This window comes from Opisthocomus hoazin, chromosome 5 (genome assembly GCF_030867145.1).
Source record: "Opisthocomus hoazin isolate bOpiHoa1 chromosome 5, bOpiHoa1.hap1, whole genome shotgun sequence".
NCBI lineage: Eukaryota > Metazoa > Chordata > Aves > Opisthocomiformes > Opisthocomidae > Opisthocomus > Opisthocomus hoazin.
In genome coordinates this window covers 10,562,948-10,588,612 of record NC_134418.1, presented here as the reverse complement: position 1 = coordinate 10,588,612, position 25,665 = coordinate 10,562,948, and the positions used below count along the sequence as shown (strand labels likewise).

The 25,665-nt window shown below is 40.2% G+C and overlaps 1 protein-coding gene across 3 annotated transcripts in view; it reads left to right on the top strand.

The window, feature by feature from the left end:
- ZFYVE28 (zinc finger FYVE-type containing 28) overlaps positions 1–25,665 on the top strand; it is a 177,302-nt gene that overhangs the window by 74,512 nt on the left and 77,125 nt on the right. For all 3 annotated transcript variants that reach the window (XM_075420388.1, XM_075420389.1, XM_075420387.1), the window contains exon 2: positions 10,081–10,221. In XM_075420388.1, coding sequence (XP_075276503.1) covers positions 10,081–10,221 — 141 coding nt within the window. The remainder of the gene's footprint in view (positions 1–10,080; positions 10,222–25,665) is intronic.

Here is a 25,665-nt window from a genome sequence, read left to right as displayed (position 1 = left end):
AAAAATAGAAACACTGTATGATGACTTAATCCATCATGAGTGAAAACTGACTGCGTGGCAGTCTCAAATATTTGCTACTCTAGTTCAGTGTAACCACTATCTGATTTTCCTTTTTGGGGAGTTGGTATTATACTGTTCTCTATGGGAAACAAAGCACTTAAATGTGTTTGGGGAGAGTGTGCTAGTATTGCAAAAAACTCATCCGTGTGATTTTTTTTTTTTTGTCTAATAAATCACTATCTCACTAATTTATTTCTTTTTTTGCTTAAGGTGGTGCTAGCATTTTGTGGTGTTAACAACCTGTTCACCTGTCTGTCTTGCTTGTGTAATGATATTCTGTAGATAAACACAGAGCAGCTGGCAAAGCTTTACCCAGGCTGTAGCTTTTCTCACAGTGCTTGTTTTTTGTGAATCCTCATGACCAATTACCAATTGTTGTATTCATCTTGGAGTCCTTTTTTTATGCATGTGCAACACCAGTTTAAGGCTTCATTACATTCTACAAAATATGAACGTTGAGGGAATTTTTTTCCCTTTTGTCCTTAACAGATAGCACTTCAGGTAGTCAGTAGATTAAAAGAAAGCAGAAAAAAAAAGAAAACCAAACAAGCCCTCAAAACAACTGCATACTTGGAGTAGCTGAGTTCCTTTTTCATTTAATGTGAAGAAGGATTTTTTTGCTAATAAAAATTATGACACTTGAATTTAACTATCAGAAAAATTGGCTCACCTGCCTGTTAGAGAATGATTATTTCTTTTTGTTACTTATTAGCATTTGGAAATGAATGAAAAATTCAAAGGACCTGTCCAAAAGGGGGATGAGAGTGACAGCCTGGCTCAAGTGCATCTACACCAATGCACGTAGCACGGGCAATCAACAGGAGGAGCTGGAAGCCATTGTACAGCAGGACAGCTGTGACTTGGTCGCCATCACAGAAATGTGGTAGGTTGACTCTCATGACTGGAGTTCGGCGATGGATGGCTATAAGCTCTTCAGAAGGGACAGGCGAGGAAAGAGAGGCGGTGGGGTGGCACTGTACATTAGGGACTGCTTTGATTGTATAGAGCTCAACGATTGTGATGACAAGGTCAAATGCTTATGGGTAAAGATGAGGGGGAAAGCCAACAAGGCAGACATTCTGTTATAGACAACCCAACCAGGATGAAGAGATAGATGAAGTATTCTACAGGAGGCTGGCAGAAGTCTCTCAATCGCTAGCCCTTGTTCTCGTGGGGGACTTTAACTTACCGGACATCTGCTGGAAATACAACACAGCAGAGAGGAAACAGTCTAGGAGGTTCCTGGAGTGTGTGGAAGATAACTTCCTGATGCAGCTGGTAAGTGAGCCTACCAGGAGAGGTGCCTCCCTAGACCTGCTGTTTACAAACAGAGAAGGACTGGTGGAAGATGTGGTGGTCAGAGGCCGTCTTGGGCTTAGCAACCGTGAAATGGAGTTCTTGGTTCAAGGTGAAGTTAAGAGGGGATAAGCAAAACCACCACCATGGACTTTCAGAGGGCAAACTTTGGCCTGTTCAGGACGCTGGTTGAGAGGGTTCCTTGGGAGAGACTGCTGAAGGGCAAAGGGGTCCAGGCAGGCTGAACATTGTTCAAGGAGGAAATCTTAAAGGCACAGGAGCAGGCTGTCCCCACGTGCCGCAAGATGAACCGGCAGGGAAGATCATCAGCCTGGCTGAACAGGGAGCTCTTGCTGGGACTTGGGGGGAAAAAAAGGAGAGCCTACCACTTCTGTAAGAAAGAGCAGGCAACTCAAGAGGAGTACAGGGGTCTCGTTAGGTTGTGCAGAGAGGAAATTAGAAAGGCAAAAGCCCAGCTAGAACTCAGGCTGGCCACTGTTGTAAGGGACAACAAAAAATCTTTTTGCAAATACATCTACAACGAAAAGAGGGCCAAGGAGAATCCCCATGCGTTATTGAATGCGAGGGGGAGTATTGCTAACAAGGATGAGGAGAAGGCTGAGGTACTTAATGCTGCCTTTGCTTCAGTCTTTAATAGTCAGACTGATTATCCCCAGGGTACTCAGCCCCCAGAGCTGGAAGGTAGGGAAGAAGAGCAGAATAAACCTCCCATAATCCAGGAGGAAGCAGTTAACGACCTGCTGTGCCACCTGGACACTCACAAGTCCATGGGGCCAGATGGGATCCACCCAAGAGTGCTGAGGGAACTGGTGGAGGAACTGACCAAGCCACTCTCCATCATCTATGATCAATCCTGGCTAACAGGAGAGGTCCCAGATGACTGGAGGATCGCCAGTGTAACACCCATCTACAAGAAGGGCTGGAAGGAGGATGCCAGGAACTACAGGCCTGTCAGCCTGACCTCAGTGCCAGGGAAGATTATGGAGCGATTCATTCTGAGTGCGCTCACCAGGCATGTGCAGGACAACTAGGGGATCAGGCCGAGCCAGCACGGGTTTATGAAAGGCAGGTCCTGCTTGACCAAACTGATCTCCTTCTATGACCAGGTGACCCACCTAGTGGATGAGGGAAAGGCTGTGGATGTTGTCTACCTGGACTTCAGTAAGGCCTTTGCTGTTCCCCACAGCATCCTCCTGGAGATGCCCGTGCTTTGGATAAAGAACTGGCTGAATGGCTGGATGCAGAGAGTGGTGGTGAATTGAGTTAAATCCAGCTGGCAGCCAGTCATGAGTGGTGTCCCCCAGGACTCAGTTTTGGGTCTGGTCTTGTTTAACACCTTTATCAATGATCTGGGTGAGGGGATTGAGTTCTCCCTCAGTAAGTTTGCAGATGACACCAAGCTGGGCGGGAGGGTCGATCTGCTTGAGGGTAGGAAGGCTCTGCAGAGGGATCTGGACAGGCTGGATTGATGGGCCGAGGCCAACTGTATGAGTTTCAGCAAGGCCAAGTGCTGGGTCCTGCCCTTGGTCACAACAACCCCGTGCAATGCTACAGGCTTGGGGAGGAGTGGCTGGAAAGCTACCAGCTTGGGCTTGGGGCTTCCCAAGATCTTGGGGTGTTGGTGGACAGCCGGCTGAACTTGAGCCAGCAGTGTGCTCAGGTGGCCAAGAACCTGGCACCCTGGCTTGTATCAGGAATAGTGTGGCCAGCAGGAGTAGGGAGGTGATCTTGCCCCTGTACTCGGCACTGGTGAGGCTGCACCTGGAGTACTGTGTTCGCTTTTGGGCCTCTCACTACAAGAAGGACATTGAGGTGCTGGAGTGTGTCCAGAGAAGGGCAACGAGGCTGGTGGGGGGTCTAGAGAACAAGTCTTATGAGGAGCAGCTGAGGGAGCTGGGGCTGTTTAGTCTGTAGAAGAGGAGGCTGAGGGGGGACCTTATCACTCTCTCTACAACTACCTCAAAGGAGGTTGTAGTGAGGCAGGTGTTGGTCTCTTCTCCCAAGTAGCTAGTGATAGGACAAGAATCAATGGCCTCAAGTTGCATCAGGGGAGGTTTAGATTGGATATTAAGAAGAATTTATTTCCTGAAAGAGTGGTCAGGCATTGGAACAGGCTGCCCAGGGAAGTGGTGGAGTCACCATTGCTGGGGGTGTTCAAAAACTGTGTAGATGTGGCACTTCGGGATATGGTTTAGCAGGCATGGTGGTGTTGGCTGGTTGGCTGGACTTGATGATCTTAGAGGTCATTTCCAACCTATGATTCTATGAAAGGAAGAATATGAGTATATTTGCTTACATGGGAGGGGACAATGAACTCATGTAACAACTTGCTGGTATCCTTTTCTGACGAAATACCTTCAATCTTTGGAATTTGCCATCTGCCAGTTAAGCCTACTAGCGCAAAACAGTTTTTAATGGGAGAAGTTTCTGTTACTAAGTCCGTTGTTCTTCACACTGGCAATGAATGAAGTTGGGAGTTTGTGTTTCGGTTCTATTACTTTGGAACAAAACACTTTTTCCTTTTGATAATATTATGTAAGCCTTAGTTAAGTTTAATTAGCTGAAAACTAGTTACATGCAATATCAGTGTAAGCTTTAAAAAAGGTATGTTGCCTGATCGCTGGTGGTATTTGAAATGCTTAGGACCCAGTTCTGCCCTGTGGTGCCCGGAGCACGTTGTCATCTCATGTGTGAGTTGTGCTCCAAAATGTTAAATGGTGTTTTCTGTACACTGCAGAGTAGGAGTTTCTATCTTTTCCCAATTCCCACCTCAAAGGGAAAGTGCGTTCACTTGTGAAGTCCCTTTTCTGATTTCTGTGCTATGCAGTAATTGTTTGTATTTGGTACTGTCTGATAACGGCAGCATTTATTTCAGGGAATGGAAAGTGTGAGGTTGGTCCTCTCTGAGTATGTGACAATGTGTTTCTTTCCTTTCCTTGAAAATGGAGCAGACGACAAATTTAGACAGAGAACAACTGGACTCTCAGTAACAGACACATTTATATCGCCCTTTCCCTTACCAAAGTGGGAATCAAAGAAGCTACATAAACGAAGAACAGCTCCACTGATGTGAATGCCACGGCCTTTCTCTAAAACTTTTCACTTTGGCCGTTAGAGTTGTAGCATCAGTTGTATCGGAACAGAAATTGTTGAGCAGGCAGCGGATGTTAGTTAATCTTCCTGGCTAAGGAAGGGTAGCATCATGGGGCACCCACTGCAGTCGAAGCTATCACACATGGACTATCACCCAATATTTTCCTGTGCTTGTTTGTGGATGCAGTTGCTGCAAAGTGTAATAAAATGTATGTACTGATGTAAAAATACACCATTTACCATTACCAAGTACTACTTGAAAAGTTACCCTGATGAATGTAGATTGACTTTGTTCTCTCGTCAAAAAGCAATCTGGATTTACCATTGGCAAAATGCATATAATTAGTGCTTTTCTTTATAGTTTCTTTCCATAGGGATCAGGTCAGGGTTTCTGAGTGTGTGTGAGACGTGAATGCTTAGTGCTGGAAAAGTGCCAGTGAACAAGGGCGTTCTGGAGCCTTTCATCTCAGGTCCATGGATTTTATTTTAAGCAGGGTTGGGGTTTAGCTGTTGTTCTGAAGCCTTTGCTTCAGCAATTCAAAAATAATGAATGTTATTTTCCAGAGGATAACTGACAGGCATCAGAAGATAATTGTATCACTAGCTGGGATCCTGCTCATCTGCATGGTCCCCTTGCTTCAGTCTATTCTTTGGCTCATCTGGGATGATGATGTCTTCCGTCTCCTTTGGGGAGGGCTCTGTTCCTGTTGCGATGTCAGTAGAAGAAAAAGCCTGAACAATATCTTTACTTCACTACAAAGGATTGTGGAAACCTGGGGGAAATGTTCCCTTTAGTGTTCAAATTACGGGCTGCTGTCACTTGTGTTTATAAGAGGATGCATATTTTATATGTTAGTTGAAAAGAGACAGTATTGATACTTGAAAGCTGTTAAAAATCATGCAAAAGACGCTTGTGATTTTGTTCCAAAAGGAGAAAATCCTCTCCAAGAACAACAGTTATTTCTGGAAATGTGATTTTTCAAGGCAATTCTTAAATTCCAGAATTACTGAATGGTTTGAGATTGATCTCTCGGTACCCTAGCTTCTTGTTTTAATAACAGTTTTTGGTCTAGCTGTTTGTGTCTGTCCTGTGTTGAGACAGCTGTGCTAGAATTCCTTCCTTCTGCAGTTAGTTGACACTGTTTTAGTGACAGCTTCTAGTTTTGATAGACCAGCATGTTTACAAGATGTGAGAAGAGCATCTTTTCATCTGATAACATGTAATAAGGAACAGGTCTATAAGATTACTTATCTAATAACCTGTAGCTAGCAGGTCTCTTAATTTCAGATGTTTTCCTTTTAACATTCTCTTATAGTCCGTATAAATCCTGATTGAAAAATCAAACTGGAATTCGTTACACAACAAACTGAACTAACCTAATCCTAGTCACTATTCATTCATAGGACTTCATGAGCGAAAACTGAGGGTAACCAGTTCAATAGTTAACACAACTTTTTCACGTGGACAGTTTTATACTGACCCTGTGGATGACAGGCAGTCGTCTTCTGATTTTGATCTCTGACCTACTTAAGAGGGGTACCTAATGAAGTGTAAAAAAAAATCATTGAAAGAAATATTCAGTGAGTGATCTTTCATAAAAAAAAAGAATGATGCAGTATTACATGATATGGCTAAACATGTGGGTGTTTTTTTTTTTGGTTTTTTTTTTTTTAAATGAACTGATCATAGAATCATGGAATGCTTTGGGTTGGAAGGAAGCTTTAGAGGTGGAATATAAAAAAAATGTTAGACAGGAGTGCAGGGTGTACTTGCAGAATGAGACTCCTGTCTGGATAGCTCACACTCAGGAGCGTGTTGGGATGGTAACAGATGTAGACCAAAACCAATACCACTACACAGAAAAAAACCTCAGAAAAACTGCTCCCAAAACCAACCAACCAAAAATTCCGCCCCCCCCCCCCCCCCCCCCCCCCCCCCCGCTCCCAAATCCTCAAAACATACGTGCAGCCCACACTGGTGATGTGGTAAATGGGGCTACTGCACTCTAGATACAGAGATAGGTGAAGTAACACGAGGAGTTGATGCTTTAATGGAAAAAGGGAAAACAAGAGCAGTATCTAGAAGTTGAAGTCCAGCAAATCAAAACAAGAGATTAGATGCATTAATTTCATGGTAAATGTAATTAATTCCTAAAACTACCAGGATAAGTGGTGGGTTCTCTGTTAAGTGCTTTTAAATGAAGTCTTTCTATTATTTTGAACAGCTGAGGTCGGGAATTACTAATTATTTTTCTGCCAAAGAAGTAATTTCGATGAAATTATTTGAACCGTATTTTGCATAAACAATGGCACTATTTCTTATTTTCTGCTACTAGTTGGAACAAATTGAATTTAGACAGTTGTAGTTATTTGCTGTAAATGGCCCCCTGCGAAGAGATTTAGAGTTTCATGCAGCTTCGGCTTGCCAGGGACCACATATGATTGACACAATTAATCAAAGATCACACTACTAATCCACACCAGACATAACACAGTTGAGAGAACTCAATTAAAACTTTTGTTCCTCCAATTTAAAAGATCAGCCAAGTGGGATCTCAGTATCTCAGCCTTACTTGTTTTGCGTGAGACCAGTGTTAATAAATTGCCTCATTTTGCTTCTGCAGTGCAATTTAGACGCTTATAAGTCAGCAGTCATGCTTCGCCACAATTCCACACGTGAACTCCTGCATCTTTGGTTGACAGCTTAGTCTAGAGAGTTTTAATGGGTGTAGAGAAGTGCTGAAGGAAAATGTAAAAGTTGGAAATAAGAAAAATAATAGGGTAGGTGAAATGCTGAAAGAAATGCTTTACTGAGCCTTACTTTATAAATACAGAAATTTAGAACTAAACAAAATTAAATTTAGTAGTTCAGTTATAGTCTCTCCCTCTTATGATCATTCCTTTTGAAATTTGGTTGTTTCCCTGACCACGTATCGCAAGCGTTATCCTTCTCCATGGGCACCTCTACATCAAGGCTATAGTGAAGACATTATTTGAGACTGTAAATTTTTTACAGCTTACACTTAGGGTGGTGAAACTGCTTAATAGATGACAACATGAAAGGATTAAGAGGAAGAAGCCTATGATTGGAAAGTGGTTGTGTAAAGAAGAAAAAAGACACGAAGACTTTCATTACTGTATTTCAGATGCCTGAAAAGATGTTTTGCTTCTGACTTGTCTCAGAATTTGGGTGGTGTGAGGTAGTGGTGTAGGAAGTTGCTGGGCAGTGTGACAGCTCACAGCAATGTTAAAGGTAGCCTTAAATTCACTGTATTCATACACAGTAAGGCGTGTAGGAACAGGAGTCGGTGCCTCTGGTTTTGGGGAGGGCTGTTGTTATTAAATTGCTGAGAACCAATCCACCACGTAACACTGAGGCGGTATTTAGCCTCACCCATGAGACTAAATCTTTTTCCTGAGGTCTTAGGGCAGTAACTTCCTTGTGATAGCTAACTCCTTGATCCTGTGAAGTGTGGAGGATGTTTACTGTTCTCTTCAAAAGGCGTTAATACTCTGTTGTTCCTTTTCAGGGACTAAACAGCTGTGCAGGTTTTAATGCTCTTGTACTATGAAGACCTGAAAGGATTTTTCTGGAGCATATGTATTTTGTGGAGACAAAAATAGGGAGTTTAACAGTATACTTTGGTACCTTCTGTTGAAATTTTTTTTGAAGCAAAAATAACTGCTTTTTTTTTTTTCAAATATTCCTGATGGCATTGGTTGTGCTCTCACCACTTCTAAACCTATGTTGCTGGTGGCAGTGGTTTGCTGCTGGTGTTTCTGTGGGACCGCAAACAACTTGCGTCTCCTGGCATGGGGCTGCAGGACTGGGTGTGTGGGAGGCACGAGGGTGAGCTCTGGAGGATGCCTTCATCATCTCTATTAGTGCTGCAAACCGGTGGTTTGCTGACGGCAACGTTTCTGATCCCGCTGCATCCGTATGCCCATTCCTGAAGAACTGTGGTATTTTATCCGTTTACAATAATGGAAATGTTTTGTGTTTCAGATAGAAAATGGTGTGGTTCACAACATGTACTTCCTCATTATACCCCCAGTGGTTTTGTCTTTTGCCACTTGATTCATTTGGTAGTGTTGTCTTTTAAAGTGATGCTATCTCCTGTTTTGCTGTTGCCTGATTTCTCCACTGTATTACACTTCTGTTGGTACATCTTTTGTTCTGATGTACTGATTGTATACATTTTCAGTAGCTGTCATTTAAAAAGTGTTGTTTTTTGGTAGTTTCTATCCTTTTGCTGTTTTTTAGTTTATAGAAGCAGTGTTTTCTGTATTGCCAATGGTTTTTCTTTACCTGGAAGTTCTTCCCTATGTTAATATTTTTCCGGTGTTTGAGTCTCTTTAAATTGCTTCTACACCACATACTCTTTATTTTTACTGACTACATGCATAACCTGTCCTTCTAAAAGTATTTTTGCATTGTTTCGTTCTTCAGTGCATTAAGAACCAATTTCAGATATGATACTTTGCAGTTGTTGTGTTTTTTTTTTTTTTTTGTAGTATCTGGTGTGTTTCTTTCATCTAGTGACAACTTATGCTAATTCCCTGTCTAGAGGTAGTATAGTCTTCATGTTTCTTACACTGTCATTAAAACCAACTATTTTCATTTTATACACATCTCCTGCAAATCTTGTGTATGTTTTACTAACTGTTTCTTCAGAACAATGTGAGATTGTGCTTAGATGAGGATGTGAATCCTTCACCAAGGTGCTGGCACCTACAAAAAGCTACTCCCTCCCTCCTCCCACTTCTCTCTACTCTTTTGTAACAGTCAAAATTCTTCTTTTCCCTATACACACACTGGTTTCTGTTATTCTTCCAGTATTTTGTTGAAAGGTTTCATAGGGAATAGAATTTCCAGTTGTTAATACAAAAAAAAAAAAATCCCTTTTACGGGGTAAACTATTATTATTAATGCTTCTCATTATTTTTCTGTTATTTGTTATAGTTGCTGTTTTGTTTTAATGTGGCCAGAAATCCATTCTGATAATTCTGTTCTTTGCCACTTGGAAGACTTCTGGTGTAGTTTTCTCTCTGTAATGCCCGTTTAGTCATATTATTTGCTTTGTGAAGTCTTTACATCTGTTTGGCCCTGGTAATGTATCGGTAGATTCAGTACCTTTCCCTTCTGTGACTTGATTCTTGTGATCTTCAAAGTGAGGATTCTGGCCGGATAACGCTGTGTGTCGTGTAGGAGGGGTTACCACACTGCATGATAGGCTTTGGGGGGTTTGATTGTTTGTTTTATTTTGGAAAGCAAGTCATGTTTCCCTTAGAACTGAAGTGTACTTTTGTTTGATAAACAAAACTTCTGATTCAGTTGTTTGCTCCGCTAGGCAATTAATTATGCCATAAGTAGTGAGAATGCTGGAGTGGTTTCTGGAGATAATAGTAGCTGAGCAATGCCCCAAGTTTGTTACGCAAGAGTGTTTTTTTTCTCTTCAAGGTAGCAAAAACTTATAAGCGTGTGTAAATGTCTCAAGATCATTCTTTTCTGTGCTGCCATGCTACTTATATGGCTTAAATGGAGAGGAAAAAAAAGGGGATTTATTTGCAAAAATAATGTAATGTTATATGTCTCTGTCTTCAATGCAGAAAACAGACCCGCAGCTCCTTGCTCAGTTCTACTATGCTGATGACGAACTAAATCAAGTAGCAGCTGAACTGGACAGTTTGGATGGAAGAAAAGACCCACAGAGATGTACGCTGCTAGTCAACCAGTTTCGCTCTTGTCAGGTAATCAAAATGGCAACTTTCTGCTTTCATTGACACTTTTGTGTACATTAAATATATTACATTATTTTTTGTCATATTAATTTCAGTTTTGTTGTAAAATCCCTTTAAAGTGAACCTTTGTTAGGTATATGCCTTTAGTTTAAAGGGTATCTTTTTCAAAAAACGATTCATAAATTAAATCAACTATATCTCATTTAAGATTGTGTTGATGCTTTCCCTTAAATAAGAACATACATTAAAGACTTTGCTTCCTTTATATAAAACAAGTATGCAGAGCTTACTGGAACGTGAGAAATACTTCAAAAATTCAGGCAGTATACAGTAGCCATGCCTTTTGTAGTTGCTCAGCTTCATAACTCATTAATCTGGGACCTTTTCATTAGTAAATAACCTATGGGAAGACAGCTTGTAGCTTAGCTGATTTTTGGGATGAATATTATCTGCTTCATGTAAAAAGTCTTGAAGATGAGAGGAACTACTGAGGAACCAAGCAAAAAGAGGGGGTTTATCTGTAAATTATTTCAAAAGTTTGAATGTGTCTCCAAGTTCCTGTTGTATAATATGCTTCACATAAAAAGAGATTCCTAGTCATATTTGCTGAAAGTATGGCTGTACTCTGAGCAGGACTTGAAGGGAGAAAAAGCAGAGACTTCAAAGACTAATTCAGTTAAGTCTAGCTCTCTAACTTGGATGGCTTTGTGATTTGGTTTAAGAAAAACAATTCAGGAATTGAAGAAGAAAAACTTTCCCTGTCACACGGTATGCCATTCTGGACCATGTTTTTCAATAATTTTTAGAGGTAGAAACTACTTTTGTGGTACACTTCGTGTTTCAAAAAATGCTTTCATATTTCTCCTAGTCATGCCTAAGAAAAACATTTTAAAGCAAAGCAGGCTCAAGTCCAGAATACATCATGCTCAGGTGGCAGGAGGATTTCTGTATGAAAAGTTAACACTTGCTGTCAACTCAGGAGAATTGTAAGTGGAAAGACCATAGTAATAAAGATTAATTTATGTCTCCAAGTAAAAATTGGCAGCTGAGTGTAAAAGATGTATTCTGATTCACCCCTTGCTAGAATTTCTTACTGTTACTGATAGTAAAATGTACCACACCTCATTATGTGGAAAAAATTCATCACTAATTAAATGAAAATTAGTTTGAAGAACAGTGCTCTGATTATCATAACAAATGTTCACATTGAATTTGAGTCTGTTGAAAAGAAAAGCCAGGTGTTATGTGCTTGCTTGCAAGAAATCTGAACTTAAAAAGTGCAGTTTTTTGGAGAGCGCTTACAGAGAAAGAGTTGACTGTCAATGGATTATGTCAGAAACACAATACTTCTGTCTGCTTTGAGTATCTTCACATTTTTCCACTGTATGTCACTAGAGAAAGGTGTTGAGTTTAAGAATTTACCAAACTGGAAACTGAGTATAGTAACAGTTAAATTTCAGTGACTTGCAGGAAAAACAGGGGTGAGCATTACCTTGAAAGGTCATTGACTTCAGTCTTCTGTGCGATGGATCATCTGTGCCTAAATCCCTTTTACAAATATTTATCTGGTTTGTTCGTATAAAGCTCCAGTAATGGACATTGCACAAACTTTCTAGGCAAACTCTCAGGCTGTTTTATTATGAAAGATTTTCTGGTAATAAGAATGGATGAACAATATCATGGTGCAAGATAATCTCCTTGTTTGTTATTTTGTCCCTGGAGATGATAATTTATGCCCTGTTTCTCTGCAGGTGCATGGACTTTCTGATTTGTTTCTTGTAGCATAGGCAGACCTGAGGAGCTGTTCTGTTCAGCAAGTGGCTTCTCGAAGTGTTTCATCTGTAGGAGCGCGAGCAATGCAGACTCCGATAGCGCCTTGGTCAGTTGGCTTGCCTTGCTATATACTGACTCACCACCTTGTGACTCTTAATACCTTGTGATGCCTGATAATTTCTTCTTTTCATTTGTCAGACAGATTGCTGTTACTAAAGCAATCTGTTCCTAGAGCCAAAAGAAAACATGGAGATGGCTTTATTTTTTCATGTAGCTATTTTTGTAATTTCTAGTTTTCAAAGTTCTGCAGAGTAGGTCAGATCATCATCAAATGTCATGTCAAAAATGGATTTGCTAATTAGGATTTACAGTATTTTGTAGCACTTTGCATAAAAGCAATGTTTTTTTGGTTTTTCCTTCTAAGATTTTGTCATGTAAATGCCAAACAAGAGAAGGAGCGATATTTTAGTAAGGATTTGGATGTAGTTATTTGCTAATCGAGTATTGCATGGTGAGATGAAAAATAGGTTTTAGCCTAAGATATGATGGAGTTTGAGGAAGGTGGAGAATCAACAGCCAGCCCTGGGGCCAAAATGGTTGTGATGGAAGGTTGTGCAAGTGGAAGTAGAATAGCAGCTACATTGTGCAATACCTCTGATAGCTGCAACCAATGAGCACACAATTCTGGGACTCATTTTTTTTCAGAAATGAGCTCTTTCTGAGTCTTCAGGCAATGCTTGAAAAGGAACCTGTGATCACAGAACATAGTTAACCAGACTCCCAGTCTTTGCGTGACTTCTTTCTTATTCCTATTTTGTCCTTGTTTTTCCTTGTATTGTTACGGTTTCCAGATTATTCCCAATTTTTATCTACGTAAAGTTTAGAGGCATAGTCTTCCTATCTGATCTTAGTGTTTTCTAGGGACAAAGACTTCTAAAATCCCTTGACCTTCTGCCTTTCCATCTGGCTTCGAAATAAATTCACTGTTCCTGGGTTGCTTACTTTCAGATGATTTACTGATAGTATCTGCTTGATTAACAGGTGATGTTTTGAAAGTTTATTTTGTTTTATTAACTAGAGGAGAAAAATGTCTTCAAACTAGTATGATTTTTCTGAAAGACCAACAAGTCTTACAAACTGTGATTCTTTTTAGAGAGAGATTATTGTTCTGTTGGAACTTATCTATATCTGAAGAGCTATGTTTTATGTCTTTGTCTATATTTTCAACTTTTGATACTAATGTTAGAGCTCCAAGTTTACTGTAGTGTGTGAACAGATCCAGACAAAACAAAAGGACTTTGCCTGAAGGATGTAATGCTTTATAGTGGAAATATTTAATGTTCTCTGTCTTAACAAACCCGCCAGTATTAGTCAAGGCAAGCTGAAGGTGTGGTGCATTGTGACGTTCCCATGGATATGCAGAGCACTTCAGTCTTCAGGCCTGTGGGTGCTTCCTTCGTAAAGAATTGCAACTCTGAATGTTGTCTTATACTGTTTTGCCGTAGTACTATTTGCTGATAAAATTCACACCTTTTAAAGTAAATTAACTTTTCGAAACTTCCGAAGATCTTGCGACTCGGGTTTCAAATGCTGTGAGTTGACTGTGTAGCATGATGCTGAGTAGCATATGTCTATGAGCAAGAATGAAGGCAATGGTTTTCAAAGCTTCACTTTTCATTTTCACGTTAATGACATATAACACTTTTTTTCCAGTTATGGTAGCCTATTATAAAAATGACATCCCTTGTTTTGCTTTGGTGTTTGGGTGTCAGTGGTAGAATATTGTAAGAATGTAACATACCTATGAATACAGTATCTTGCATTTATTGTGTGGTTAATACCTATCCGCCAGAATAAACCACTATTTCCTCTAGCAGTTTCTGTTAAAATTAACAATAAAGCATGCAGAGATGCATGATGAAAAGCTGTGCAAATTTTTCTGAAATGAAAAAAAGGGTAGGTAGGATGTTGTACTTCGGTTTGCTGGACTTGATTGATGTGGTAATAGAGGGAAAGTTTCTTAAGAAAAACATGTTTGCTTCTGTGAATCTTCAGTAATATGCAGTGCTGGTTCATCTGAGGTTTCTTCCCTGTAACACAAATAATTCATTGAAGTATTTTTATATTAGGGTTATGATAAGGTGTCCTTTTCTGTGCTGCTCCCAGCATCACATGGTATTGAATGTCATAAGAAGTAATGGTACTTTGTGTATGTTTTTTAATTAATCACTCATGCAGTTGCAATTCTCTAATTTACCTTGATCGTTGCTATTTTCACATTGGTTAATACCTTGTTACTTGAGTTGATAAACTGGTTTAAAACAACCTCTTAGCCATTAAATGGAATTAGGTTTAGTGTTACATATTACAGAACTTCATTGGTTTTGTTTAAGAGTAAGAGGAAAAAAACCTCCCTTTGTTTCTAATCCAGAGATTTGTTGGGATTTGATAGGTAAACGCTGAACCTATGTACAAGTACTTTACACTGTGAAAGTGTTTTCAGGATCAGAGTACGTGCTTAATCTTTCAGTAGGCTAAGAATTATTTCTCTGTGCACAGTAGTGATGTCTCAGAGTAGCATATGAGTCAGTTCTCAGCATGGTGTTAGCAAAATTATTCCTTGAACTGCAGACTGGGCCTCAGCAACGTGTAACTTGATCTGCTAAGAAAGGGATTTGCCTCTGTCAGGGCACGGACCTGAAGCAAACAGTGGACTTGCCTGGCTGCCTTACCCCTCACACTCTGCCACAGAATGGCAAAATGAGGAATTTACAGTATCTGTGAAACATGACTGTTTCTGGCTCACTGGTAGAAGTGATTGACACTGCATTGCCTGGTAGCATATTATGCTGGCTCTTCACTCTTTTCCTGCTATTCACCTGCTTGGGAAGCACCTCTGGAATTACTGCAGTTGGCAGTCCAGCATTTTCAAGTCAGCTGTCAGCAGTTTGTTAGCTGTAAGATTACTATTTAACTAGCATAACTACTTCAAAATGTAGCCTTTAGTGAGCTGCTTCATGTATTGGTCACTCCTCTGTGTAGTGGGTGAGAAGCAGACACCTATGAATCTGAACCACATTATCTATCACTGTATAAGTTAATGTTGCTGAGAAATTGGAGCCCTTAAAGCTGAAGCATATTTCAGTGCTGTATTGTTATCACTTGTCTTTCTCAATTTCTGTAGCAATATAAAATACATGGTGAATGTTATAAAAAATGCTGTGTTTCAACCTGACTTATCTCCATGTTTCTTCCAGCTCAATTTAACAACTGAAAGCATCATTATGAGATGAGTTGAAATTTAAGTGTCAATGAAAACAATGCTTTGCCCTTGTCGTAAAGGAGTACGTGTTATGAGTGGTTCAAACCTACTGCCTGAAGGAGCTTACTGTAGAGTGTGGAAAGAGTGCAAAAACAGGCTGTGGGATACAATGAGTAATAAGATGGTAGAGAGAAAATGCTGCTGAGAGCCCATCTGGGGAATCTCCTTTGTCAGACTGGTGTGCTAATATCACAGAATTCTAGAATGGTTTGGGTTGAAGGGACCTTATCATCATCATGTAGTTCTAACCCCCCTGCAACAAGCAGGGACACCTTCCACCAGACCAGTTTGCTCAAAGCCCCGTCCAGCCTGGCCTTCAACACTGCCAGGGAGGGGGCATCCGCAGCTTCTCCAGGCAACCTGTGCCAGTGCCTCATCACCCTCCCCATGAAGAATTTCTTCCTAATATCTAATCTAAATCTACCCTGCTTTCGTTTAGAACCATTACCCTTCGTCCTATCCCTACACTCCCTGATCAAGAGTCCCTCCCCATATGTCCTGTAGGTCCCTTTTAAGTACTGGAAGGTTGCTCTAAGGTCTCTTTGGAGTCTTTTCTTCTCCAGGCTGAACAGCCCCAACTCTCTCAGCCTTTCCTCACAGCAGAGGTGTTCCAGCCCTCGGATCATTGCTGGGGCCACCTCTGGCCCTGCTCTGACAGTTCCATGTCCTCCTTTTGCTGGGGGCTCCAGAGCTGGACGCAGGACTCCCAGTGGAGTCTCACCAGAACGGAGCAGAGGGGCAGAGTCCCCTCCCTTGACCTGCTGGCCACACTACTGGGGATGCAGCCCAGCATATGGTTGGCCAGCTGGGCAGCAAGTGCACACCACTGGGTCATGTCCAGCTTTTCATCCACCAGTACCCCCAGGTCCTTCTCAGCAGGGCTGTTCTCGAGCCACTCATCACCCTGTCTGTATCCATGTCTGGGATTGCCCTGATCCAGGTGCAGGACCTTACACTTGGCCTTGTTGAATCAAGATCAAAATTTTAATTAAAAAACAGAATTGTACTCTTCATCTTTGAAATATGCTTTATGTGTATCTTAAAAGCTTAAAAACGTTATTTGCTTTCTGAAGCTGGAGATTGATGGATAGGACAAGTCTAGAAGCGGGAGAAGCTCTTCATCTGATGCTGTAGTGTCTCATTGAAGCAATGATGATGTTTGATAATGGGTCACTTCAGGAGGTGGTTACCAATCTCTGCCTGATACAGGGAAAACAGTCTGGCTGCCATTCACCTCAGCTTGTGCCATGTGCATGGGTAGATTTCTAGATCACTTTTTTATTTAATTTAAGAGAACCCAAAACACCACCACCACACACAGTGCTGAAGTTGTTGCAGGGTTTGCCAAATGCCTAGTACAATTTCCCAAGTGAAGGAGAACCATGACTGAGCTGCAGTGAACCCTGTCGTAGAACGTGCATGGATTTCTCTGAAGTGGGAAATGGGAACTATCTTCTGAGTGTGACTTCTGAATTTTTTTTATCTATATATTTAAAAATAAACTGGTGTAGTGTGGAATGACACAACACAGGTGGCAATCAATAATGCAGAAGGGTGACTGAAGCTACATTAACAAGTTGCTAAATAATGAAAATGGAACTTATCTTTTTATACAAAATGCAATTAATTTTTTATCAGTAAAAAAAAGGGATGTGATTATATTAAATAGTGCATGCTGGGGAAGCCATAGGTTGTTACTGAAGGGACTGTGATGCAAGGTGATGCTGCACCATCTGCTCACAATGACTGCGTTCATTGCATGCAAACTCCCATGCAACAACACCGTCTTTGGTGGAAGATGAGGTAGTCATCCATTTAAAACATGAGGAGATAACATGAGAGCAAGATGAATATTTTATCTGTATTTCATTAGAACACTTCTTTTAGTCTGGATGTCACAAGTTTTGTTCAAATTAAGAATTATGTATTTCCTTCTTTTTGAAAGAGAACCCAGCTATAGAAGGCTCTTAATTTCTGAACTTATGAAGTCTTCTAACCTTCCATTTAAAAAAAGATGATGTTTCACTTCTTAATGCATGAATGTCTGCCCTAGATCATACTTTTTACATGAAGAAAAATTGACACGTTGGTATCTTGACTGAATATTGACATAGTGAACCTGAGACACACTGGTGTAATTCCCAGAGCATCTGGAGGCTAAGTGAGGACAGTGGAGCCCAGGTCATTTTAAAACTGACTTATTTCAGCATTTGTGAAGTCAGAGACTATGGCAGATCCACTTCTGTAGGAATTAATGTAATGTGACATGTCTGACTATCAGGGGCTTTATAGTTCTTCCACATTCTTCAGCAGAGCCATCAGAGGATTGCTCCTTTTTACATTTTTTTTTTTACTGCTGCCAAGAAGGATAAATTCTCGTATCGGCCACTGAATTGTTTACGTAGTCGCATGACTTAAATATGCTGCTGTTTACCTTCTTTCCTCCGTATGCACATGGTAGCACCACGTTAGCAAGATTAACAATACATGCGAATTGTTTATTTGGTGATATTTCCGTACTTGCAGATTAAGTCTGTTTTCTTCTGTTAGAAGCTTTTTCACTTAATCGTATAAGAAAAAACCCGTTTCTTTTATTTTTTTCTTTAATGCTGTGGAACTATAAGAAAGACAAGAAGGCAAATTATTTTTTGGAGACAGTTCTTAGCAGTGGAATTTAACTTTCCTTGTGACCTTAACATGCTTTATTAAAATAAAGGCTGGCTTTTTCTATATGAAATGATTCATAAATCATTAACTGTTTCAGCTATGTTCAAGGGCTATAACAGCAATACTATAACGCTGTGTGTATATGTGTATTTCAAATATGAATAATGGATTATTCTGAAGAGTATTTTGTGGAGTGTTGTGCAACCTTGTTTTTTCATGTGTTGAGTTGTCTAAGTTTTTTCATTAAACAAAAGGAAGCCTTTAAATGTTTGTCTCCATAGATATCTACATACATTATGCGTTGGGCACAACAAGAACTATGTATTAGAAGGAGAGCTTAGAAAATATTTGGGAATTAGAGAATAGATGAATTTCAGACTGCACTCTTGTTACAATCGGTGTATAATTGAACAGTAAACTAATAGAATGGCTGGAGTGCAAGTGATGGGGATTAAATAAGCCGTTACCCATTAGGGTAGCTTGTTCAGTCACTGTAACTTTATAATTAGAGAGAAGGAGAAGTTTAAATAGTTGTCATAACTCCAAGTTGCTTTTGTGATGTAAAGACACAGCGACTGTCTTCTGCCTCCAACTTACGCTTTCGAAAGAGGTTGTGTTAGCTCATTGCAGCACAGTGTTCTTGATGGGGGGGAAAAAAATGCAGACTTTAAGACAGTTTTAAAGAAACAGTTCTTTTTTGAAAGAATGACATGTATTAGCAAGTTAGTATTGCTTCAGAGAAGTTTGAAATGGTTGATATGAAAACAGCTTGTGATTAGAAGTTTGGTGTTGGAGAGCAGGCATCGGATGGTAGGCTTTGTTACTACGTGCTTTTGCACAACTTGCACATGAACTTCCCATTTTAAGGGCTTTGAGAAGTAAATACTTGTGCGAAGTGAATTACGCAGGAAGTGTGCTGTGTTGGTTAAGAATGCTTACCTTTTTGCTTATGCCATCTACTCTCTCCTGCTGGATTTTCTGTTTTTAGAGTAGTGCTATTTCTTCAGCACTTTTGAACGGCAGCATTATTACCCTAAGTACACAGTTCTTCCAGCGGCGAAGCAAATAAAGCTAACTTATTTTACTTGCCGATACTGATCCTTGTTCCATAGTTCAGAAAAAAGCCCAGAATTTAATTTAAAGAAAGTAGGGCTCTTGATACTGCCGTGTGATATACTCAATATAAGTTTTTGGTTTTGCCCTGAGAATCTTTTTTCAGTTCTCAGGGTTTCTGTGCATGAAGATTACTTAAGCAAATACCAAGCAACAGATACTTGTATTCTTTGATTTCACAGGTGCCCCTGGGTATCTGTAACTACTACTGAAGTTGTTGTTGTTCCACTTGTGTAATGCTCATAATAAAACAGCATTGTAGTTCATGGAAAAGCGTGAGTGATCATCTTTAGGCTGCAAAGCTTGTTGAATTGATTTGTGCAACTGAGACACTGAGAAACTGCTCTTGTAATTTTTGCTTTAGAATTTTTCTGATACTGAGAGAAGCTCTTTTTTTTTTGTTTTTATCTGGGTTTTTTTATCTGGTTAGGTCTGATGTAGTCTCATAAATAAACAAGGATTAATTCTAGCAGGCTTGCAGTCATGTCTACTTTTGACTTGCATGATAACTGGGATTAAAAAATATTTTCCATTTTCACACATTCCTAAAAACCTCTGGCCTCAGTGTCAGCCCTGTTTATTGTTTGTACAAATTTGACTGGAAAATAATTTAACCATGTAGCTGGAATGTGAAGAGTGCTCTCAGTAGATCTAATTAACATGTTTGTGGTTGTCTGGTTTATTCTGCAATGCAAGTAGAAGTCTAAAAGTTCATCGGGAAAAGAAAATTTTGAGGCATTCCTCAACAAGGAAGGCAGCATTATCTTTAAGTAATTTTTTAGGAGATCCTTGAATCACCCATTTAAAATATACAGATAGTAGAAAAGATTCTAGGCCTGAACACTTTGTGTTACAACAGAGCCCAAATCCTTGGAGACTGCTATAGTTCTGAGTTGAAATATTATTGGATATAACTCTTTATTGGCAGTATAATACCATATTTGCCTTTCTTTGTGTTTTGTCTACAGCTGCAGAAGTTCAACACAACTGTCTCAATTAACTCTGTATTCAATGAAATGAGATTTTTCCACGGTTTTTAATGCAAAGCGTGTTCTTTCTCTCCTAGCAGGTAAAGGCTTTTAAATCTACCAGTGCCGTGGATTAGCAGTGCCTGGTTTTATAACTGTATTAATGGAAGTGGATAGAGTGACTTCAGAAAAAATGTTTATGTAAATTTGAGTGGTTTTGGTCAGAGTTGTGTGATAACTTTAGGAGCTGTGCGTGTGGATTGCACAGTCTTTGATTCAAGTAAGCCCTTGGGCACTTGGTAAAAATCTTATAAACATTATAGTTTCAGTAAATCTTTTAGCCTTATTGCTTGGATAAGTGGTTGAGTATGGGAAACCAGATAAATAAACTTTGATTTTTTTTTTTAATAAAAAAAATCTGCACAATCATGCATTTCTGTGTTATCACACATAGTTCCTCAGGCATAATCCCATGGTCCATTGGCAGTGTCAATTTAAAGGTTTTCCATTCCAAATTTCCACTATTCTTGTTCCTATCTCCACACTTCAACATGGCACCCCCTCAAAGCACAGGTTCCCATTAGCTTAAACTGATTTGAGACTGCTGCCATTGAAAGAGGTAACCTTGTCTGTCCGTCTTTCCTGCCAGCACCAGTCCGTGTGCTCCAGGAACCCGGCTTGTGTTCCAGCAGTGAGTGAACAGCCGTGGAGTGGGGGGATCACCTGGAAGCCTGGCTGTAGAGGAGGTTTTGGTGGGGTTGCTGTATCTCAGCCAAATGGTCGTGTGGAGTCACTGTTCCTGTGGATGCACGACAGTGTGGAAGTGCTGACATACAGCTGGAGCACTGTCCGCACATAAGAGTGGAGAGCGAGGGGTGGCTGTACAGATCCTTGTCCACAGTCAGTTTAAATAAGCTGTGGTCAGCTTTAGGCCCCTAGGAAACCAAATCTTCAGCTGTACTGATGTGCGTATTTGCAGAGTCCTTCTGTGAACTGTAGCAGCAAAATGACCTGGGTTACTGTGAGTCAGTGCACTGAAACTGTTCCAACACGTCCCCTGTACAAGTTAGCCGAGAGTGCTGGTGAGACAGCCTGCGGCAGCCTGGAGATGGGAACAAGAGCTGCAAAGTAGGTGAGGTAAGGGGCTGACTTCTCAAGTCACCCTTGCTATCTAATGCTTACGCTGCAAAATGGCCATATGCTGTTTGCTGCCCATCTTTGGTGAAAAGTGGCTTTCTGCTTCAGGTGTGAGAGACTTATCTGAAGGTGTCTCCTATTATCTGAGAAGTTTAAGTGGTATAAGAATAAGGAATCTCTAGGAAAAAAAAACCACATAACATGCCCTTTTTTGTACTTTATCTGAATTGCATCCATGCTGAAGAGAAAGTAATTTTTAAAAAGAAAGTCAGCATTAATGAGCATCCCTTGAGGAAGGAAGTATCTGTGAAAAGCTGTTAAATAACTCATAATAATGTCATAATGGATTGGCAATGAGTTATCTAAGAAGTACTAATTGTATTCATTAACATTCTTGACAAGAGCAAACTGGGATTATGTACCATAATCACTGCGAACAATGAAGCAGTTCAGAGGTGCAATGTTTTGATGTTTGATTGCATCTGTCCATTGAAGAACACTTTCATGTAGAATTAGGCAGATATAGATCTTGTTAAATGAGACAAGTTAGACTAAAGCTGTAAGAAACTCCCCACTGGATTCTGAAACCTAAGGACTGGGTAGAAGTTGGCAAGAATCTATCCCTGATGTTACTTTGTTAATTGATATAAAGGTTAAACAGTGTGGATGGAGCCAGGAGTACTTTTAGCTAAAGTATTCTAATACTTTCAGCCAGGTCTTTCTAGTCTGCTAAACTTGCAACCCTTGAGACATTATATTAGTTATGTTAGTGGAGGGCAATGAAGGAGACATCAGGGTGATTATTGAGATCGAGGGAAGTTGTTGACCAAAAGAAGCCTTCGTGTTTCGAGAGTTTAGAAACTGTAATAGACAAAAGACACTTCTTCACAATAGAGAGAAGTAGGAACCAAAAGCAGATCCTCTCCAGCCTATTCAGTTATATCAGAGTGCTTGGGCTTTATTCATTGATCTGTGGTGAGGAGGAAATCATGCTCGTTTTCTGAATTGTGCCTGTTTGTGAGGCTTTTCCTAAGACACAACAGAGCTGGTGGACTCTAGAGAAATTCTCGTGAGGTCTATATTTAAGAGACTTGATGCAGATGTAGGAAGGACGGAAATTTGTGTGAGAAGAATTGGGCAGTTGACTGATGGGAGAGTGAGCCAAGCCTTGCTCAGAGAAAATTGCTGTCTTTTATACAGTCTTTTCCAATTTAATGTAAGTGGGGACAGTGCCAGTTTAGGAAAGAAAGTGAAACTGAGAAGAAAAGCATTTTTTAATTAAGTGATGATGTTAAGGTTAACCTTGAATTCCAGACAATGCACACTTCTGCTATAATGTTGATTTGTGGTGATAGAGCTTGTAAGTTTTTTGTTGTGGTGTTTCATCTCCAGTTCAGTTTTCTTATAATGGATTATAACATTTGTCACTTCATTACTCCTAGTAATAATTACTTGTGTGAGTTGCATCACTCCAACAGAGATCTTCTCTGTGCTGCCTGACGTCTTCAGACAGTTGATGTGGGTACCTGTTTGCTGTTTGGGTATGCAGTGAAGTGAAATCTTGTAACGTTTCTTTGAAAACAAGCAGCCTTGTCAACCCTTGCATATGTTTTTACTGTACTTCAAAGCAGTGTGAAGGAAGAAAACGTACTCCAGTATAATTTAGTTAATTATGCACTAAATAACCTATAAGTGTCAAAAAAGTTGATTTTTCTTCTGTGGGGACTCAGGCTACAACTGCAGATTTTTAAATTCACCTTTTTGCCCCAGAAATTTTAAGCGATCCATGGAATAATATAGCCAAGTAGAAAACAAATGTGCAGTAATAAACACTTCTAATTAGCAAATAAAATAGTCTTTTAAAATCTTGTCTACTTAACAGCTTTTCTCTGTTGTTGGGAAACTTTTGGTCACTTGTGTTATTTTTCACTGTAGAATGATTAGTACGATGGCTAGGAAAGATAAAATGCTTGGTCATAAGTTGGGCTGTGTGGAATTATTAGTAAAATTAAGGTTTATATGAAAAAACGTAGCAGTGTTCACCCATTGAGGAAAAGCATGAAATCAAAAGGAGCTCTGAGAATGGGACACAGCTGCAGCAGGCATGCAAGGAATCCACTAACACAGCAACTCCCTGCAATGTACCATAGAGGACGGAACGGAGTGGAGACTCCATGGCCCTGCTCCGTAATGATAAAGCGGGAAGAAATGATTCTCTAGAACTGATAAGCAGCTCATCTGGCCCCCTGAGCCAACAGGTTTTTGAAACCTTGCCAAAGTGCTACCCTCTCGTGAACTTTGCTCGTTTTAATATCATTTTAATACCAAAACACACCTCCATCCCAAAGGCTACCCGCCTCCGAGGTGCAACCACCCCTCTTCGAGTCTGTGCTCTCAATTTTTCATAAACTATACCTTTAAACATGAAGCGAGAGAATTTTACGCCAATCATGATGAAAGGTATGTATGACTAAAGTCACTCAAACTCCACCTTAAAGGTAGAAAGGATATAAAAATAGCCAGGGAAATGGGGGATTTTCAGAGAAGATCATCTTTGGAGGAAGAGAAGATAACACCGTGCCACCTCAGACTGCCTCCGACAACTGGAATTGGCTGACGGGCTGAGCCTTGATTCTCCCCCTCTTGGGACGCCTTGGGTGAGACTTAAACTAAGCGCTTTTCTTGGGAATCGTTACTCCCTAATGTTTATAGCCAGGCTGTATTATTTATAATCTTTTCATGTGTTTTATATTTGCACGTGCTTTCTTGCAGACAGTCACTATCACTGGCAGTTCAAAAAACCTATATACCTGTTCACAAATAAAACTGCACTGCTTAAGTAGCCAGTTGTTGCGTTCAGTGAGAAACTGTGACCAAATGCGGCCGTGCTAGTTCATGAGCACGACTGGACTGAAGGTGCCGACTGCTATTAGTGTATCCAGAATCGTGGTAGTTTAATATATATATTAAACGCGACTGGACTGGTAGTGGCAAATTGGACATCTCTCAGAATTTAAACCTAGCCGCACCTAGCCTCTCACTCCGGTGAAGTGAGTTAGAAAGCAAGGGGGTTTATTTTCTGCCAAATTAACACGACAGGCTGTCAGTACAACAAGCATTTTATTTTCTTTCTGAGTTTTGATGCACGTTTGATCTTATATAGGGGGTGATTAATATTGTAAGATATTTTTTCTTTGAAAAAAGAATTTTAATAGTGTGTAGTACTATAGTCTTCAATTGTAGTTTCCCCATGTTAACAAGCTATTTCATCTGTTTCTACTTGCTCATATGGATCAAATAGGTCATTCGGAGAAACTGCCTATTATCTAAGACTGTGGGCAGAGTGGGTTGACAATTCTGTGTGCTGCAAGTTAGGGAATTAAATTGCAGCAGCGAACCTTTGGAGGAAAGCTGGCTCCACGGCAGCTCAGCGCTGAGTGTGGTGAGGATGCAGGGTGCTGGCGCTCTGCAGTGCGCGGTGGGGATGCAGAGTGCTTATGTATGTATATGTTGCTGTAAGAGCATGTCTGTATCCACAGTGTTTGTCTAGTCATGTTTTGATTCACTGTGGACAAAGTTCTTAAGGTACTGACAAAGGGAGGCTTGGCTGAAAAGCTCTGTACTGAGAACAGTCTTTCAATACAAGTTTGGACATATTTCATTTCAGTCGAGATAGTCATGTTTAATATTAGTTAATGGATTTTTGGTGTGGAGGACTAAAACAGACTTTTTTTTTTTTCTTTCTTATGGTAACATAAGGAACACTTAGATTTTTGAGGTCAGAAAATGCTATTTTCTGCAGAGAGGATGATGCCCTGTAACATTGCTGTACTTAATGTAGCCTTTCAAGCTGGTGTTAGTTATAAACAGCCCTTCTGTAAATGGGGATTCCTCTTTTACTTACTGAGAGCTATCTTTGGGTGGGTAGTAACAAAAGAGGGAAATGAATTCCATGATTAGGTCTTCGTGTTAGAGACAGAGACACTCAGAACAGATACAAGTTAAATTTAAATATAATTTGTCAAAAAAAATGCACACTGGCTTAGTGAAAAATGTCATTTTAGCCAATAAATAAATACCACATCTTTGTTAAAGAACCGTTTTTACTGGAAGCTGTGCTCAAGTGTCTGTGACCTCTTCTGTTTGAAAATTGGTGTGCCAGTGTTCACCACTTCATATGTAACTGTGGCTCCACTTGGGTAGATGTAATTATTCCATGTATGCATAATAAATTTTGGATATATGCAGGAGGTTAGATCAAAATTTCTATTAATAAACCTGTGGTATTTGGAGTGTTTAGTGTCCTCGCGAGGGTACACCAGCAAGACAGTTCAGGAAGAGAAGCTTTGGTGTTGCAGTTGAACGCAAACTGCAATAATCGTTGCTGCTGGGCTTGGGGCCACACAGCATTTAAATTGCGACAGATTCAAGTTGCCTTTAAGTCATGATGAATTTTGGCGCTGATCCATAGCA